The 20,855-nt window shown below is 36.6% G+C and overlaps 1 protein-coding gene across 10 annotated transcripts in view; it reads left to right on the plus strand.

Moving 5' to 3' along the window:
- Positions 1–20,855, plus strand: part of CEP70 (centrosomal protein 70) — a 107,708-nt gene that overhangs the window by 62,635 nt on the left and 24,218 nt on the right. For all 10 annotated transcript variants that reach the window (XM_064587264.1, XM_054504391.2, XM_064587286.1 and 7 more), the window contains 5 exons: positions 1,405–1,574; positions 6,632–6,688; positions 12,118–12,205; positions 12,314–12,402; positions 13,534–13,608. In XM_064587264.1, coding sequence (XP_064443334.1) covers positions 1,405–1,574; positions 6,632–6,688; positions 12,118–12,205; positions 12,314–12,402; positions 13,534–13,608 — 479 coding nt within the window. The remainder of the gene's footprint in view (positions 1–1,404; positions 1,575–6,631; positions 6,689–12,117; positions 12,206–12,313; positions 12,403–13,533; positions 13,609–20,855) is intronic.

Consider the following 20,855-nt stretch of genomic DNA (forward strand, 5'->3'; position numbering starts at 1 on the left):
GCACCCCTGATTTTTCGTATGTTCAGTCATTCTTGCATTCCAGGAATAAATCTCACTTGGTCCTGGTGTACAGTCCTTTTAATATGCTGCTGAATTTGGTTTGCTAGTATTTTGTTGGTGATTATCTGCATGAGTGTTTTTAAGGGATATTGGTTTGTGGTTCTCTTGTCTTGTGTTGTCTGGCTTGGTATCAGGGTAATGTTGGCTTCATAGAATAACTTAGGAGAAATACAGTTGATTCTTGTATATTGCTCTTACACCTACAACCTTGCAAAACTGAATTATTAGTTCTAGTTTTATGGCTACTGTATAGATACAGGTGGAACAGGGACCCACATCACTTGGCTTCCAGATTGGGGCTGAGGCAGATGATCACTGGTTACGGGGAGTTGTTATGGTATCAGAAGCTGAGTCCCCTTTTCCCTTTGAGGTTATCTAAGTCTCAGAAAACTTGACACTATGGGCAGGTGAACATGTGCTTAGACAAGGCATTCTCTTCTGAAAATGGTATGTCTTAGTTATATACAGATTAGATGGGGATGGGATTTCTCACTGAACTTAATAAAAAGTGTATTAATAACAACAGTGGTGGTGCTATTGATAATGAGCTTTCAAGGGACATTGAAGGATTGAAGCTAGGGAATAAAGGGAAACCAGGCCAGTGATATTTCATTGAAGACAAGGAAAAGAGTGTCCAAGATTTATATTCCTTTGTATAAATCTTGGGGTATATATTATTTCTTAATAATAATCCTGATTAGGGAGTTACTCTGAGTTTACTGTCTCCCATATTGCATAATTGCCTAAGGTGATCAAACCATCTGAAATCCTGAATCATCACTTAAGAATCTGAATTTTAAATACTGTTTCTTTTTTTTATATTTCTTTTTTTATTATTATGTTCAATTAGCCAGCATATAGTATATCATTAGTTTTTGATGTAGTGTTCAGTGATTCATTAGTTGTGTATAACACCCAGTGCTCACCACATGTGCCCTCCTTAATACCCATCATCGTGTTACCCCATCCCCTCTGAAACCTTCAGTTTGTTTCTAAATCCTCTTTCTTTTTAACATCCTTAATATTGGTCCCTTCCTGATTATTATTTTCATCTAAACCTATACATGAAATTATATCAGTTTTATGGAGTTCCTTTACTTATTACAAAAACTTGAATGCATGTGATTAATTATAAACTGTATTTTTCCTGTTTTACTTGTTATATTTTTTGTGTTTATGACTTATTAATGTTTTTGGAGCTTGCACCCATTTAAAAACAGTTCTTGAAGTTCTTGAATGAAGTATCTCAGTAGAAACTGAAGATGGCTTTGTGGACAATATTGTTAGGACACCATGTCCTAAATGTACGTATCATAATTATGTTTTTTGAAAAATTTCTTACAGGCAAAATGTCAGCATTATAAGGAAAAACGAATGGAGCAACAAGAGACTATTGCTTCTTTGCAAAAGGATATCTATAGATTAACAAAGGAGGAGGAAGAGCGCATTGTCACTCAAAACAGAGTGTTTGCTTATCTCTGCAAAAGAGTTCCTCATACCATCTTGGATAGACAGTAATGTATCCTATATAAACTGATATGTAGCTAGATTCACTATCATTTTTTAAACGGATTTTATGCTTGGGAATGGTTATATCTCTTATAAACTGGAGGAGTCTTCCTCCCACTCTTCTCTACTGCCCCTCCCCGTCCCCTCCCAAAGGAAGAAACTGGTCATTTGGCCTGGAGAAGTTCATGCTAGATTTTGCTTCCTTACTGGGTCATTTAATTTATTCCTTTGTCTCCTCTATTTCTCTAAACTGGAAGTTAGAGCTAAATTCAGATACAAATATTTTCTGGCAAAATACTTCATAGGTGGTAATGTATGCTTCTAACTGTAACATATCAGGAGGCACATATTGTCTAGTTGACTTACTCTTAAGGATGCTAAGATTGTTCAGGGGGTTAAATAGTAATCTCCTTCCGCTATAAAATTCCCCATCATTCCTTCATCTAATGGTTGACCCAATTGATGATTTTGCAAGACGGTGAGTTTTCAGTTCTCTTGTCGTCCCCCCCCCCCCCCCCGAATTCTTCCATTAAAAAAAGCTTTTCCTATTGACTAGGGGCTGTTTGGTTGCCCTATGTGGTTTGTTACAGGGAAGGTAGAATTAATGCTCAGTTCTTTCATTTTAATTCCCACTCTTTAGAGTAAGGAGTTGATGCCCTTATGATTTCCAGTGATAAGCAATATGATTTTTTGTTTGTGGCTATCCTCTCTTTTTTCAAATGTTATTATTAACTCCTGGATTTTAATGATCATATTATTCTGTCTTTGGCCAATGGGAACTTCTTCATGTTGGTATTATACACCTTTGACCCAACCTCATTAATCTTTGTTAGATTTCTTACTTTTAGACAGAAGGCATATTCTATACATTTTTTTTTTTTTTTTTTGCCCCAGAGCTCTTTTGGGGATGAATTCAGATATTTGTTAAAGCTAACACTAAACATTTAGAATTAACTAAATTAAATTTAAGATTAATTAATTAGATATTTCTTTTAGTCAGGAATGGTTTTTAGAGACCACAGTTTGGTGTTGGGGTTGCTTGTCATGCTTATAATGTTTATTATGTTGTCATTGGTTTAGGACTTTTTAGAAGAGTACAAGGAATTATGTATATTTCTGGGAAAAAACAAATCATTAATTTTTTTCCAGCTGAAGTTAACATTACAGGATTTTTATTTAAACTCTGATTCTATTGTAACTTTCCTTTTATACTAGAAATCCTTATTCCTAAGAACAACATTATATAACTATTTATTTGCTTTATTATATAACATAAAAATAGCTTCAAAATAATACCATAATTACTGCTAACAATAAGTCTACTTTATGAAATTTAAATTTCTTTGCAATTATCTTTGACATTAATAATATAGGATACAAATACAGTGTTCTAAAATATCTTGAAATATTTCTTTGTATGTTTGTGTCACCAAATTAATATACAGTTAGATATGTTTCAATTTGTTTTCAATGTTTAGGGATTGCTTTTTTATTTTCCATTTACTTTTGAATATGTAAGACATTAATACAATTCCAAAGTCAAAACTAATTATTTATATTCAGAAAAGTTGTGTTTTCATTTCTGTCCCCTTGACCCCATTCCTTACCTTCCCCTCTAGGTAATTTTAAATGTTTTGTGTTATCTTTAGCAAATATAAGCAGTATGGATATTATATTCATATTTCCCCTTTTTGTATAAAAGGTAGCACCATGTTTTTTTCACTTAATAGTATAAACTAATTACATTCTAACTAGTCTTAAGTATTTACATAGTAGGACTGGGGATCTTTACTAACTAGGTATTTCTATTTTACTATAAAAAATAAATGAGGTCTCATATAAATTAAAAACAAGTTAAGACTATAGATTTTGATAATTATTTAAGAAAGAATACACACATATATAATTTTCATCCTTTTGAAGGAAGAACAAGGACAAAAATTTAAAAATTACAATTAAAATACCATAAAAATAGAGATAGGTGTGAATAAATTTTGAAAAGGGAAAAGCAGAGAAAGAAAAATAAGGGTAAGGAAGAACAAAAAGAAGGAAAGAGAGACAATTACAGTGGGAGAAATAGGGGAGTAAGAGACATGGAGGAAAGGGAATGAAAACAAGTACAAAAACCAGCCAATTTGAGTGAGTCAGACAGTGAGTAAAAGAAAAGCATTGAGATAACTTATCATGTACCATATGAAGTCAAGCTAATTCAGTTGTGAATTTATCTGATGACCTAGAGATTCTCTATTCGATTTGATTTTTAATAAAGCTAATTTTCAGTTTGAGACACAGAACTTAAAAATTGTGAATTAACCTTATTAGAAATACATGAGTTGTAACTACTACAACTATTGTTAAAAGTTAGAAAGGCAAAAAAAAAGTTACAAAGGCATTGGGAAAAACAATATAGAACATACACAGATGAGTAAAACTATGTTTCATGCCATTTATGGATCTGATAGTCTAACTGGGTAGATAGACACATACTGAGGTAAATAAAATACAAGGCAGATAGTGGTATGTGCTACAGTGATGGGGCAAATAGGATACTAAGTCGACATGACAGGAGAGATTCGTTTCCTTTGAGGAATATGGTAATGACCAGAAAGGCTTCATGAAGGAGATAACTTATAAACTAGATTATTAGGAACTATAGAATTTTAGTAGGCAGAGGTAAGGGAAAGGTTTTTTTTGTTTTGTTTTAAGATTTTATTTATTTATTTGACAGAGAGATAGCGAGAGCAGGAACACAAGCAGGGGGAGTGGGAGAGGGAGAAGCAGGCTTCCTGCTGAGCAGGGAGCCCAATGAGGGGCTTGATCCCAGGACCCTGGGGATCATGACCTGAGCCGAAGGCAGACGCTTAATGACTGAGCCACCCAGGTGCCCCAAAACCCCAGGATTTCTGATCAAAGAGATTAAACCCAGAGATAGAAAGACAAGTTAATAATCTCTTGTAATAGCCAAGGTTGGAGATTGCAAAGGCCTGAATTAGGGCCAAAAGAAAGGAGAGCTGTTGGTAAGATAGGAATTGTCAAGACTAACTGGCTGTAGATACTGGAAGAAGGACAGGAGTCAAAGCCAGATTTCAAGCTGGGTTTGGGGAAGAGGGATGGAAAGTGATGAATTCATTTATGGACATGTGCTTAGGCACCTTTTGTCAGCCGTGTAGAGATATCAGGCCTGTAGTTAGAAGGGTCAAACTCCAGAGAACTTCCATATTTCAGATAAAGGAAGAAAGTAGGCAGAAGAGGAGTTACATTTGGATGTCAGAATAACTAAGGAACAAAAGTATTTCAGGAAGGAGAGGTGATAAGAAGTGTTACATGCTTCCTCATCAGTGTTTGCCTTCTCACTGTCTTACTCAGAATTCTCAGTTTGACACACAATTAAGTCCTCCCTAAAAATTTATTGAAGGTATCCGGTAACAATCAGAATGAATGAAGTTTTCTGTGAAGGAAAAGATAGAGATGAAATGGTAGTGTAAGGGGGGTGGTCGGGGGAAAGGGTTTTTGAAGGATATAAAGGAAATTAAAGCATTTTTACAGGATAATATGAAAGCTGGTATGCGTTGAGATGGAGAAAGATTGAAAGAATAATCCAGAAAGTTGAAATATTAAAAGCACCATTGGTTGAATTAGCTCTGAAAAAAAGAGGAAGTTTCCCAAGGTGGGGAAATAGTATAAATTCTTGCTTTAAGAAGAATAACATGTGAGGGCGCCTGGGTGGCTCAGTTGGTTAAGTGACTGCCTTCGGCTCAGGTCATTATCCTGGAGTCCCAGGATCGAGTCCCGCATCGGGCTCCCTGCTCAGCGGGGAGTCTGCTTCTGCTTCTGACCCTCTCTCCTCTCGTGTTCTCTCTCTCATTCTCAGATGAATAAATAAAATCTTAAAAAAACATTTTTTTTCTAAAAAAAAAATAACATGTGAAAACAGTGTTATTTTTTTTTTTTTTGAGGATTTTTTAATCTACAAAAGCAGTACAGGTTTATAAAATTTCAAACAATATAAAAGCATGTAAAGTAAAATATATCTGCTTACTCCTCCTATTTCCCATATTCCAGAGATAATCACTTTTGATAGTTTGGTTTGTGTCCTTCCTAGTGTTTAACAATAGGAGTGCCATTGACATTTTGGGTGGGATGGTTCTTTGTGTAGTATAGCTGTCAGTTTTGTTGATGAACTTTTAGCATCCTGCGCCCTCCCCAACTAGTCAGTGTGACAACCAAGACTATCCCCTAGGTTATGGTATTATCACCCAGTTAAGAACTCACAGAGTTTTTATGCAATACAAATACAACTTCACATACAATTAGTTCTTTTTAAAACAAAAATAGAGGGGCGCCTGGGTGGCTCAGTTGGTTAAGCAACTGCCTTTGGTTCAGGTTGTCATCCCAGGGTCCTGGGATCAAGCCCCACATCGAGCCCCAGGGAGCCTGCTTCTCCCTATCCCTCTGCAGCTCCCCCTGCTTGTGCTCTCTCTGTCAAATAAATACATAAAATCTTAAAAAATAAATAAATAAAACACAAATAAAGTAATACTCTACATTTGGCTGTTACTTTTTTTCCTTATCAATTTTTATTAGGACATACAAATTTAATTTACATATATTATTTCTTCTACACTTCATTGTCTTCCGAAGAGTGGATGTGTCATTATTTATTTAACTTTTCTCTTATTGAAGAACATTTACAACATTTACAATGTTTCTGGGTTTTCACTCTTGTAAATAATGGTGCAGTGAACAACTTTGTTCATTTTGAGTTATAAGTTCGAACAAATATTTCTGTGGGAGCAGTTGCTAGAGGTAGAACTGGGACAAAGAAAATATTCATTTAATATGTTGAGATATAATGCTTGTGGTTATTTTAAAATCCATACTTCAAAATTAAAATATATGGCTTAGTATAATACTTCTGACAAAAATCATTTAAATTTTTTTTTAAAAACTTGCTAGATAACCTGTACCTTTATTGCTGTAATTTGAAATTATGTAGAGAGAATAGTATAGTAAATGGTCCAATACCACATTTTGAAAATTTAGTTTATCTTCTGTTTTCTAGGTTGCTTTGCCTAATTGATTACTATGAATGTAAAATTAGAAAATTGCATAAACAAAGGTAAGTCTAATCCTGTTTACAGTTTTTAAAGTTAATTACCCAGTCATGAATTACACCAAAAGTTTTTATAGTCTTTTGAAACTTAAATATGCTTTGGAAATCTACCTAATATGTAACTATGAATTTCTTTTTTTAAAAAGATTTTGAAGACTTTTACTTTTTATGTTAAAATGTATTGTTGCATTCATTTTAAATATTCATATTTAATAATCACCAAAATATTTGTCACAGAAGAAATAGTATTTATTTTAGTTTGTCGAAGCATTATAATTTGTCTAGTGTTGTCATCTAGCCACTGGACAGTTACTGAGTATATCCACAGACTGCATAGGATTAGACTAGCTGCCCACCGAAGTGCACCATCATTAGTGTGCAGATTTATAGGAGATAAAGACAAACTGTCTTAGTGACAAATCAAACATATAGAGTAAAACACACTTGTCACCTCTGATTAAAAAAATAAGGGTAAAGATAAAGATAATGGTCTTTGACTAACCTAAAATAACTGAGGGATATCTAAGGCCAAATAATCCAAAGTGCTTTAAGGTCATTAAAACAGCTGTTTTGTTTCATTGTTTATAGATGGAATAATTCTTTTAACAAATATTTGAGCACCTACCTCGTGCCATGTTGTTTTAGGTACTTAGGATACCGTAATAAACAATGCAGATAAATTCTCCATTTTTGTCAGGTGTCCATTCTTGTATTCTCTCCCCAAGAATAATGACTTTCCAGAAACAGAGCAGGACAAATGGCAGAGCTGTGCTGGTTGCTGATTCCTCTAGCACCTTGGGGACTCTAAAAAAACAAAAACAAAAAAAACAACCAACCAACCAACAAAACCCAGCATGCAGGGGAGAAAGAAGTGAAAAAGGGAGGAAGGGAAGACCAGAAGAATACAACTAATGATAGAGCAATTCCTTGTTTCATTCTATTCAGAAAGTAGCATTATATCAAGTAACTTCAGAGACTTCCTGATTTCCAAATGAAACTGTGTCTTTTAGATGATAGGCATGGTGTTAGATTCTACAGAGATGAGACAAAGTTTTGGATATGATTCTTACCTTCTAAGATTTTACAGTCTAGTAAGGGAGATAAAATGTAAACACATTAATAATTAAGAAAAATAATAGGAGATTAAAAAACACTAATACACATAATGTCATTATAGAGTAATTATTAAAAATTGTACAGACAGTAATATAGGAGTTTAGAACAAGAACAAAATAGTTTTGGATGGGGTGACCAGAGAAGCCTTTACAAAGTAGATGAGGGTTGTGCTTGAGCTTGAAGGATAAGTAAAATTTGGGAAAGTAGAAAGGCAAAAAAGGTAGTCATTTTAGACCACTTGGATGCTATGAGCAAAAGTGCGTAGATATGGAAGTGTAGATTTTTTTATGGCACTGTGATTAAACCAATTTGGCTGGAGTTCAAGGCATTTGTTGGTATATTATAGATAGACGTAGTAATCTATAGAGAGCAGTCTTTCACATACTGGACCAAGTAGGCTGTAAATGAATGAGAAGGCATCATTTGCCTTGGAAAGAAGGAAGGCACTTTTTCCTTTAATACAGAAAAACTGGGTGATGAGGTTATAGATATGTAGATTAGTCAGGATTCTCAAGAGAAACAGAACCAATAGGATGTACATTTATGTGGGTAGAAAAATTTAATTTAAAGGAATTGGTTGTGATTGTGAGGCAGGCCTGCAGGCTAGAGACCCAGGGAAGAGTTCCTTGTTGTGGGTCTCAGTCTTTGTTCTTAAGGCCTTTAATTGCATGAGGCCTACTCACATTATGAAAGATTCTTTACTTAAGGTCTCTTGATTTAAATGTTAATCATATCTAAAAAATGCCTCATAGCAGTATCTAGACTGGTGTTTGACCAAACAGCTGGGCACCAACTTGACACTAAAATGGATAGTCATAGTATGTAAGAGTAAAGAGAAGGAAAATGAAGAATTTAATGGCTTGAAAGGTTGCGAACTTAAGCTTACACAATCAAGAAAATAATGAAAGTGAGTGAAGCAGGCTAGGTGAGGACTGTGGCAAATTGGACGGCTATCTACCATCTGTCTGAAGGGGGCCATTACTTACACACTCTAGCCAGCTGATACCTTGTAAGAATGTGAGTTCAGTGTGGCTAGATTTGCTGGGTTTTCAAGATTTATAAATGAAATAAGATTTTTAATATTCACAATAATTAATGATTTAAAAAATATTTTATGGTCCACAGAGAACAAACTGATGGTTGCCAGAGAAAAGGGGAGTGGGAGGTGGCCAGAATGGGTAAGGAGAGAAGGATATGAGGCTTCCACTTATGGAATGAGTAAGTCACGTGAATAATAGGGAAAGCGTAGGGAATATAGTCAATGATATTGTAATAGTGTAAGGTGATAGAAGGTAGCTACACTTGTGAGCATAGAGAACAAACAGAGAAGTTGAATCACTATGTTGTATGCCTGAAACTAATGTAACATTGTATGTCAACTGTAGTCATAAAAAATTTAAAAAGAAAAAACAAAAATATTATATGGTCCAAACTGAATATCAGTTGCAGCCTTTGGGCTATGTCTTTAGTAAATTCTAATCTAGATTTAGGTGTTTGCAAACTTTTCTGTAATGGGCCAGACAGTAAATATTATAGGCATTTTAGGCTGTATAATCTCACAACTCTTCAAACCTGCTCTTGTAGCACAAAGGCAGCCACAGATGATATGTAAATGAATTGGCATGGCTGTGTTCTGTAAAACTCTAATTACAAAAATCCACAGCCTGCATGTAGCCCACAGGCAGCAGCTTGCTGATTGCTGACTTGATATATGATGGAGTTTGGGTTTTTAGTAAAAGTAGAGAAGATTTAGCATAGCCATCATTTGAAATCCATCATGTGGGATATAGTATGAGAAGTTGCCTCTGAAATTGTGCAAAGTGGGGTTCTCGGACTATAAATGATAAAAGGATTGAGTCCATTTTGGGGAGGAGTGTTGAATTTGGTTGAGGAATGAGAACGTTGGCAGAAAGGAATTCCCTTTTCACTTAGCAATCCTGTCATCACTGGCCTAGCTGAAGTGAGATAGTTTGGCTTATAAAAACCTTGCTCAGGCCAGATATTTGGATCGAATGTCTCTCACTAAGGAAGAAGGAGATAGGAAGAAAATAGGAGCTACATTATATATAATCTTACAGATGAAAAAATTAGAAGTCATTTATACTTTGCAATGATGAAGAGTCTCCAAAGAGGAGGGTTTTTCAGGGTTCACTGACTTTATAGACCCCAATAGTCTCCTTTCTAAGAGTGAGTACAAACTTGATAGTGAGATTGTAGCAACTTCAAGGTGAATTTTGAGATCTATAAATAGGATATTATTATCACTTGAAGGAGCAGGAGTAGTGTAAAAGGAGGGTATGATTGATAAGTATTACATTACTAAAGAAAAGAAGATGAAAGAGTTGAGAGATGAAAGAGCTGAAACAAGAGAGAAAATGAGGGATTTGGAGGCCTACATAGGATACACAGGAAGCACAGGAGAAGGAGGTATGTACCTGTAGAGGTAGGGGAGCAAGACCAAGGGAAGAAGACAGATGGGACAGGGCCTCTTGCAGAGGCAAAAGCCCCTGCTTAACGCCTGTTTATTAAGCGCAGTGTTGTCTAAAGTTTTTCTCATTATGAAACACAAATATTGATATTTTTGTACCACACTTGGGGTACACACAAAGCTGTAATCAGGAGTGCCTGGTTCAAGAACTCTGACTACCCTAAACCCTACCCAGTTGTCCTGAGGCCTGAGGGGGATGAATATCTTGCCATATCTATAACTCTTTTGCACAGCACACCTATGGTACACTATTTGGGGGCTCTAATTTAGGGCAAGGTTTGGGAAGACTTCCAGAGGGTCTTGTGAAGGGAGTTTCAGAATACTATGGACTGGTATTACTTTCTGTCTCCATATATGAGCAAACTCGGAAAGGAATCAGCAATCAAGGCAATAGAAATGTGAATACAAGAGTTAACAAGTTGGAAGTCTTAGAAAACTGCAAATGGGGGCGCCTGGGTGGCTTAGTCGTTGGGCGTCTGCCTTCGGCTCAGGTCATGGTCCCAGGGTCCTGGGATCGAGCCCCGCATCGGGCTCCCTGCTCAGCGGGAGGCCTGCTTCTCCCTCTCCCACTCCCCCTGCTTGTGTTCCCTCTCTCGCTGTGTCTCTCTCTGTCAAATAAATAAAATCTTAAAAAAAAAAAAAAAAGAAAACTGCAAATGTGCTATAATCTCTGAAACAGGAAAAGTACATTTTAAAATGATAGGCTTTCAGCTATGTAATTTTACTTTTTTTTTACCCAGTGTTTCTGCATCAATATAGATTACATGAAATATATTGCTAGTTATTTCTGTTGGTATTTCCCTGACTTGGTGGATATGTTGAAGAGCCAAGGAAAGTAACATAGGAATAAAACCTATTAGGCTCACATTTTCTTCTCAGATGTCAGAGACACTTGAAAAATTACCCTAGGGAAAATGGTCCTATAGTGAATTAGTAGTTAAGTGAAGCTCCCTTGTTTAATTCCATCTTTCTCTTTAGATAGAAATTTTAAAAATGGTCTTGGATAATGGAAGCAGGTAACTTTGGAAGTTCATTTCTGATTTCCTGGACATGAGTGCTTTAATATATTTTACTTACTTTTTTTTTTTTTTTTTTTTTAAGATTTTATTTATTTGAGAGAGAGAGAATGAGAGACAGAGCATGAGAGGGAGGAGGGTCAGAGGGAGAAGCAGACTCTCTGCCGAGCAGAGAGCCTGATGCGGGACTCGATCCCGGGACTCCAGGATCATGACCTGAGCTGAAGGCAGTCGCTTAACCAACTGAGCCACCCAGGCGCCCGTACTTACTTTTAACACCAATCCTGTAAGGTAGATGTGATAGATACTTCTCTGACAGAAGACAAATTCTGAGAGATTGATCTATTCAAATAGCATCGGGTTAATGGTGTCAGGACTTGAATTGGGACTATTAAATCTGTTGCCTCGTCTACTCATACTGTGTATTTTTTTTCGTATAGGTTTTTTGGTGACCTAAAAGTACTAGAAAGAAAAAACAGTATGCTTTGTTTCTTTATTCATTCAAAAAGTGGTTTTTTCACCCCCTTTATGCCCCATACTCTTCTAGGTAGTTGAGATGCAATGGTGAACAAAACGAAGTTCTGGTCCACATGGATCTTATGTTTTAATTTAAGGTGATAGTGAACAGATATGTACTGTAATACTGGGTAGTAGTATGTTCTAGTACCATTCTCTCTGAGAACAAGTAGGAAATTTGGCTTAAATTTAAATTCATGTTTAGGTTATCAAACATTTATTGGGTTGATTTTTGTTAGCTGTATTTTTTCCTTTGAAGATAGATTTTTCATAAGTACGCACTATGTATCTTTTCACAGGCAATATAAAGAAAATGAAAGTCCGTCAGAAGAAGAAAAAGACTACAGAAGTTTGGATGCCTCGCCAACTTATAAAGGCCTTCTAATGGTAAGGGGACTATAAGACTAATTACTTTTTTATAAAGTAAAATAATAATCTAGGAAGTAAAATAATAATCTAGGGAAGTTAACTACTTTTCTATGAAATGTGTTGAAGTCATTACAGAATCAACTCAAGGAATCGAAATCCAAGATTGATGCACTTTTAAGTGAAAAGCTGAATCTCCAAAAAGATTTGGAAACCAGGTGAGAGGAACTTAAGTAATTTTTATTTAACTTTTAGAAAGTAAACACATATTGGGATTTGGGGTGTTAAATGAATCTTTCCAGCTCCTTTACTGTAAAACTAATCTTGGAAACCTCATACTTTTTTATAATCATTTTAGTTAGTTGTATCTCATATGATGTAAGGAACAAGAACACACGTAGGTAGGGAAGGGAAGTGAGAATATAGGAGCCCACGTTGAAAAAGATAAAACTGGGTGGGAACGCAGAGTAGATTCAGATTTATATCAGCAGGTTTCACATTCCCAAATTTCTTTATAATGTCTTACTATCTTATCCCTGTGTTGTGAGAGGAGAAGAAAACTAAAAAGTTTAAATGTCATACAACAAGGTATATTTATATGTAGCATGCCACCACAAAAGGATGACATTCTGTACATTGACAAGGAATAATAAGGAATGAACATTGTTGAGATTTTTTTCATTTAACAAGTGTTTGTTGAGTACCTCTTATAAGTTGGACAGTGGTCCTAAGCTCTGGTGTAATATAATGACCAAAATAAATAACTTGTTCTCATAAAGATTATATTTAAATGGAGCAGGAACTGATACCTAAAGTAGAAACCACTTACATAAAGTTTAAAAAAACCTACCACATAATGATATGTAAATTTGTGGCTATATAAATATGTAATAAAAATTTTAAACCATGCATGGGAATAATGAACAGTGAATTTGGGATAGCGGTTACCTAACAGGGACACACATGGAGTTTTAACTATATGTATAATGTTTTAGTTAAAAAAAAAAATTCAAAACAAATCTGTCAATATTTCACTTTGGTGAAGCCGAGTAGTGGGTATAGCATTGTTTATTTTACTATTCTCTCTTCTTGTCTGTACATTTGAAATATTTCACTATAAAAACAAGTAATAGATTAACAACAAACAAAATGGGTAAAAAGTTTTGAACAGGGAATACATGGAACGAGAAATTCAGTGGCCAAGAAACACCTCACTGGCAGTCATGAAATATTTTAAGGTTTCTAATAAGCATATTTGTGACAAGTAACATGGTATACCTTATTTATTAAATATCCTTATAGTTTTACTCAATAAACTGAATGCATTCAATGTGATTTATTTTCTACAGGCCCACACAACATGAATTAAGACTTTATAAACAACAGGTGAAGAAACTGGAGAAAGCCCTTAAGAAAGACATCAAGTAATTATACCTTACCAAAGTTAACAGATTCGTTATGGTTTTGTATTATATTATTTTTATTACCTGTAAGTTTACTTCGTGCTTACCTCATAGTGGCCTTAGCTTGAAATTACCAGACTGATGGGGGAGATGACATAATAGGATATTTCTGGTTACACAGTTTAAAAACAGTTTCTACTGTGTTGAATTTGGCTATATATTTATCTTAAGAACAAAAAAAGGCATTTACCTGATGTAATAAGGGCAAAGTTTTTTTTTTTAAAGATTTATTTATTTATTTGAGAGAGCAAGAATGAGAGAGAGAGAGTACATGAGAGGGGGGAGGGTTAGAGGGAGAAGCAGTCTCCTTGCTGAGCAGGGAGCCCGATTCGGGACTCGATCCAGGGACTCCAGGATCATGACCTGAGCCGAAGGCAGTCGCTTAACCAACTGAGCCACCCAGGCGCCCCAAGGGCAAAGATTTTAACTAGAACATTGTCTTTGGAAGCCATAGAGGAATTGCAAGCGAATCATTGAAATTAGACATGACAAGCCCCCAATTTTTGTTGGTGCTAGTCGTGACCTGAATAATACACAGCCTTATCATACTTCAAAAGTACTAGAATGAATGCAGTGAGCCATTCACATCTCTCACTTGTACTTTTCTTGACTTTGAAAAGCACAGTCTCAGAGGAGTTTGAAAAAGTTGGTCCTAAATAATTAGTAGTATTTTCTGAAGATTACCTAGGTGTACTCTTTCATTCGAGGGAATGGGACTTGAAAAGGTAGTGTGGGGAGCATTGAGAGGAAATATTTTGAAAACTATATGAGTTAATATATGCATTAGATGTATTAAGTCACTTGTATTAGCATAAGTTGATTCAATTTTCAGGGACAACTATGTTTCTTCCTTCCCATGGCAACACATGCCACTGTGAAAGGCAAATATTCTGGACATCCAAGGATTAACATACCGAGTTAAATTAAGATAGGATAGAAGGAAAACTAAAAAAGAAGAGAGAAATGGAAGGTTCGGAAAGGCTGCATTCATTAGTTCACTTTTTTTCCCTTCCTACTATTCCTTAATATTTTGGGTACCTTTAGTACTTCCTACTATTTGCTTGGCATTCTGGGTACTGGAATTGCAGTGATAAGCCAAATAGTAAGGTCCCTGACCTCATGGAGATTGCATGAGGGGAGAAGGACAATGAAAAAAATAAATAAGACCATTTTGATGTAGTATAAGTACTAAGTGTAAAATAGTATGAGAGTTGCTGTTTGGACAAGAGGTGGTGGTGACATGGTCACAGAGGGCAGTAGTGGCAAAGGTGAGAAGTGTCTGGAATATTGGAGGTAGAGCTGATAGGACTTGGTGATGGATTGGGTGGATATAGGCAGCTCGGGGAAAAAATCAAGACTCCTTTAAGTTTTAGGCCTGAATAACTAGATCGTTATTGGTGTCAAAATGAGATAGGAAAACTGGTTGAGAAGCAACTGGGAAAAGGAGGATGAAAGGAGATAAAAAGAGGGGAAGGTATAGATAGATGTTATATGTGAATATATGAAAGTCTTCATAAGGAAATGAAAGCCTGAAGAAACAGTTAAGCCTGAGCCTTCTTATACTACTTTTGTTGAAGAGTGGAAAGTTGTAGAAAAACATGATAGGACAAAAGGGTATGAGCTAAGTATACTGGGGGAAACTCAGATTCTTTCTTGGAGTCCCTCTGTCTCCAGAAATAAAGATACTCCTTTCCTCTGGGTATTGGAGGGCACCTATTACATGAGGGTCTTATGATCTGCTTCAGGAGAGGAGGAGGAGGTCAGAGAGCCTTTCCTGCACCTGCCATGTCTCAAATTCCTTTGGCTTAAAACATTTCCTATGTCAAGTGGCATATTTTGGAGTGGCATGTCCTGATCCTCTTCAAAGGAACTTTACTCACTTCAAGGCAAGTATATTAGGGAAGACACACACACATATACATATGTGCACTTATGTATACATAGAGATAGGTAATCAGTCTTCATTATTCACAGATTTCATATTTGTGAATTTGCCTACCTGCTGAAATTTATTTTTAACCCTCAAATCAGTAGTTGTGGCACTTTGATGATCACGAGAGGACATGCCCAACATACACATTTCCAGCTGTTGAACAAGGTGATGATCTGTCCTCTTGTTTCAGCTCTTATAACTGTAAACAAGCATCCTTTTTGTTGTCATAGTGCCACTTTTTTGTTTGTTTGCATTTTTGCACTTTTTGTTGGTGATTTCTCCAAGATGGCCACTAAGCATAATGTTGAAGTACTGTGTAGTGTCCTTTCCTGGGTGGGAAGAAGGCTGTGATGTGGCTTAAAGAGAAAATACATGTGCTAGATAAACTTCATTTAGGCACGAGTTATAGTGCTATTATGAGTTCAATGTTAATTAATCAACAATATTAAATAAGGTGCTTTTAAACATTGACATACATAAAACAAGCTTATATATTGATCACTTGAGGAAAATGTTATCAGATGCATGCAGGAAACTGACTATATTAACCCTAGGAGCAATGGCTCAATCTTTGCTAATTCAGTGTTTATGGTGACTTTATAGAACATAACTACCACAAATAACAAGAATCGACTGTATATGTCTTTGTTATTGTTCATTTTGGGCTATTGTCTTTATTTTTTATTTTTATTATTTTTTAAAGATTTTATTTATTTATTTGACAGAGAGACAGCGAGAGAGGGAACACAAGCAGGGGGAGTGGGAGAGGAAGAAGCAGGCTTCTGGCTGAGCAGGGAGACTGATGCAGGGCTCGATCCCAGGACCCTGGGATCATGACCTGAGCTGAAGGCAGACACTTCACGACTGAGCCATCCAGGCGCCCCTTGGGTTATTGTCTTTAGATTGACTTTTCACGATTAACCTTTAAAATTATGATTCAGAATTTAATCCCTGCTGTATTTTTCTGTTTAATTTTGAAGAAATTAATTGTGCTTTAGAAATTTAAATTTGGGGCACCTGGGTGGCTCAGTTGGTTAAGCGACTGCCTTCGGCTCAGGTCATGATCCTGGAGTCCTGGGATCGAGTCCCACATCGGGCTCCCTGCTCAGCAGGGGGTCTGCTTCTCCCTCTGCCCTCTTCCCTCTCGTGCTCTCTGTCTCTCATTCTCTCTCTCTCAAATAAATAAATAAAAAAAAAATCTTAAAAAAAAAAAAGAAATTTAAATTTGGAATTTAAAAAATTAATAATTTTTTTTTTAGGTTTGGAACTTTTGTAGAATCTAGATGTGGAAACAGGGAATTAGGAATGTTAGATAACTTGCCTACAATCATACAGATGGTATGTGGAAGAACTTGGAAAGAAATTAGATCTGTACCCAGTCATTCTGACTCCAAAGCTCAAACTCTTAACCATCATACTAATTAGAACCAACAAAACACCTGATGAAAAACATTTTTTTAAGGTAAAACTTTTCAAATTCTTATTTTCTGCAATGGCAGAGGTAGAATATTTTTTAAAGAACTACTGTGTTCTTTTAAAGAACATAAATGTTAGAGAACTAAAGAACTAAATGTTAGGCAAATAATTTAAAATAAAATACCCTGTCAGCCCAATGAATCTTCTCCATATATGTAGAAAAAATGTTTTATTACTGAATAAACATCCAACCAGACTGTGATGTACATTATAGGCAGTCTGCTAAAGAGATTACACAGCCAGAAGGAAATCTCATTCTTTTATATAGCCAGGCATGTACAATCCATTACATATATTGTATGTGAATTGTCTTTATCCTAGGGAAAAATAAAGCTTCCCGTGTTTTTTATGATAAGCAGCAAGTTACAACCTAGAGCCAGGAGTCTAGGCTAAAATACCGCAGAGACAGGGAGATGTCTACATTTCAAAAAGGTGGTTCAAAGGCTCCTAAGAAAGAAAGACATTCCTAGGATGTAAACTTGGCAGGAGGCTTATTTAAATCTTAAAAAGATTTACATACTTCTTAAAGACACAGAGAAAGGATTTACAAGTGCAAGTTTTCCAAAGGAAATGCTACAAGAAAAGGAGGGGAAAGGCTCTCTCTTTCACTTTTAGAACCTGAGAAAATTCAATTTTTGCTTTAGATTTGTTGCCTTTCAACTAACCACCTTCAATATCAAATGAGTCTATTTGATGTGGGGAAAAAATGGACTTTTCTTGTTTAATATTACAAACAAGGTTGATTATAAAATTCGGTTGCTAGGAGGTGATCAACTAGGTCTGCCATACAAGGTAAAGGTACTACACTAATCATTACCATTTAATTTCAGTGATATTTATATTTCGCTAGGCGAAAACAGAATCAGAATCCTGTCACTCTAGTGTTGAGTTGATGTATGGCGAGGTGGTTAGGACAGTGAACCAAGCTGAAATGAACAATCAAGGCTTTATTCACTTACTACTATAGTGTAAGCAGCCAAAAAGTATTCCATTTTTAGTGTTCCATTTTCCTCTATGGAATGACACCAGGCAAGGGTCAGTGAATGACATGCTGCACTGATAGGAGGAAACATCTCACTGCCTAGGAGCCCTGCACAAAAGACTCCTGCTGTTTCATGGGCCTAGTGGGAGCCTGGGAGTGGAAGATACTGAGTCAGAGCAGAGAAAAGTGGGTTAGTTAAGACTGCCCCCACCCCATAAGGAGAAGTGAAAAGTACCTTAGGGTCACCCCAATAAAGATGCCTCAGGATGGAGGCATCTGGACTAGTAATGCTGGCCTGGGAGTTGCAAGGAAAGGGAGAAGTAAGGGGGGCTGAGTTCTGGACAGCAGCTCCCTCCAGAGATTGCAGTGCATAGGCTGTGCTCCAAGTCTGGTGTGGGAAGGCAGCTTTCCCCCGTGAGGCTTTCTAGGCAGAGCCTTTGTAATTGGCTGAAAGATAACATGTAGGATTTTAGCCTGGAGCTGGACTTCTCTCCTAAAGAAACAGTTGCCTTCAGAGTTGTAGCTCTGGAGTTGATAGATTGAAGGGAACCACCCTTTTCATCCTAATCGTATAAAAAGTCCTAGGAATGTGGAGAAAAGGATTCAGGGAATGTATAACTCTGAGAGGCTCACACTGGTATATATATGTGTTTTGTATCTTTGTGGCAAAATAAGCAGGTTTTTTTTTTTTTTTAAGATTTTTTATTTATTTGACAGAGAGCGAGAGCAGAAGCATGGGGAGCAGCAGAGGGAGAGAGAGAAGCAGGCTCCCCGCGGAGCAGGGAGCCCCATGCGGGGCTCAATCCCAGGTCCCTGGGATCATGACCTGAGTAGAAGGCAGACGCTTAACGACTGAGCCACCCAGGCGCCCCAATAAGCAGGATTTTTTATTTTTTTTAATTTTTATTTATTTATTTTTTAAAAAGATTATTTATTTATTTGAGAGAGAGAATGAGATAGAGAGCATGAGAGGAGGGAGGTTCAGAGAGAGAAGCAGACTCCCTGCCGAGCAGGGAGCCCGCCCGATGCGGGACTCGATCCCGGGACTCCAGGATCATGACCTGAGCCGAAGGCAGTCGCCTAACCAACTGAGCCACCCAGGCGCCCCTAAGCAGGATTTTTTAAAACAAAATTGGCATTCCACTTTTCAGCTTGTTCCTCATCTCCAGAATGGAGTCATCATGAATCATGGAAAGGCTTCATCCAGACACAGTTAAAAGCTATAAAATATCTGAACATAGAAACATATCTTATGGAGATGTTTATAGAAAACAGGAGACAGCACAGCACATTTTAAGCTGGAAGTGCAGTTTGCTGGGTTTCCCAGACTCTACAAAGAAACATAGCTGTTGCTGCTGGCTGCATGGAATAAGTATCTGTTAAGTATGTGAAGAATCCTTTAGCTACTCTTAAGGAATTTTTATGGCCTTTAGGCCCTCCTCACTGCTCTGGAGACAACAGAATAACCCTAGTATATTTCTGAGTACAGCCTATACTGCTAAAAGACATTTCTAAAGCATCAAGGAAATCATATGCAATTGGGAAATAAGGGAATGATTAGTAGTGTCAAATAGACATTACATTGTTCACAGGATTTTTCCTAGGTACAAGGAATTAGAATAGCAGTAGTACAGTTTTCAGCAAGGGGAAAACCTTTGCTAGTACATAGGCAACTGCCCCTTCAGCTCTATTTTAAGAAAATTTAAAACGAGAGGCTGCACCCAGGGCTCCCTCCTTGACCTTCTGCATTAGACAGACTCCAGGCTGGAGGCAAGTTGCACTTCCTCCCTTGCCTGTTTTAACCTCAGCTTCTTTGGCCTGGAGTTGGATCCATTTCCATCTTCATAGTCTTGGCATTCTCAAGCCAACATTTCTGCTCTGTGGTCTGTGCATTTTTAATATCCCCTGAGGGGATATTAGACATACTGGGATTGTCTAACCTCCTGAGGGACCGACCGGTGGTTGTTCTCTGGTTACAAGCTGCATCAATTTTATGTAGTCTGGTTTCTAACACTACTTTTCTCCTGAGCTCTGTTATTTTTACCTTTGTGTTTTTGCAGAAATACAAAGTTTTCAGGAATATTATGCTTTGGCTGATATTTACTGTGAGACCAGGCAAACCAAAGGTCAATATCCCATGAGTCCCTAGCTTTCACTAATCATCATCTTCTGTAAACTTAGAAAAACAATGAGATGAAATGTATGCATGTTGTCAACCAAGAAGGAACTGATTGAAAATTTAAACAAACAGATATTTATTTGGGCAATTAGAACTGCAATCTGGGAGACACAGATTCAGGTAGAAACCTGAATTGTGTTTTGAGGGAGACAAAGAGGAGGTAGAATTATAAAGGTGAAAGGTAATAAGTGCCATTCTCCTTTAGGTCCTCTATGCAAAACGGATTGAAACTAGGTTAACTGGGATAGTTAATTTAATATGCATGTGAGGTATTGAAACTATCATGGTGAGGAGGACTGAGGGCCACAGCTGGCTGAAAAATTTTTAAAAGTTTAGTTTCTTCCTATTAGGATATACATAAAATCCTCCTCCCTTTTGGCCCCCTGATCCTATTTTAAGAGACTCTTAGCTAGGCTTGCTTGCTCCATTTTGAAATCTTCTTTTACAATGTAAAGTGCTTAAAAGAGTTCTTCATAGAGAATGTTCTCAATAAATGCAATTATCATCATCACCATCCTAATATAAGTTGATTATTGTCATTAAATGAGGGTATGTCTTTATTCATGTAGTTAATTGAATCATATATCATTTACCAGAGTGACTGTAACTAGTACTTTCAGTTATATATTTAGGTTACT

Source organism: Mirounga angustirostris, unplaced genomic scaffold (genome assembly GCF_029215605.1).
Source record: "Mirounga angustirostris isolate CCGP_5_RB_7025 unplaced genomic scaffold, mMirAng1.0.hap1 SCAF_1, whole genome shotgun sequence".
NCBI lineage: Eukaryota > Metazoa > Chordata > Mammalia > Carnivora > Phocidae > Mirounga > Mirounga angustirostris.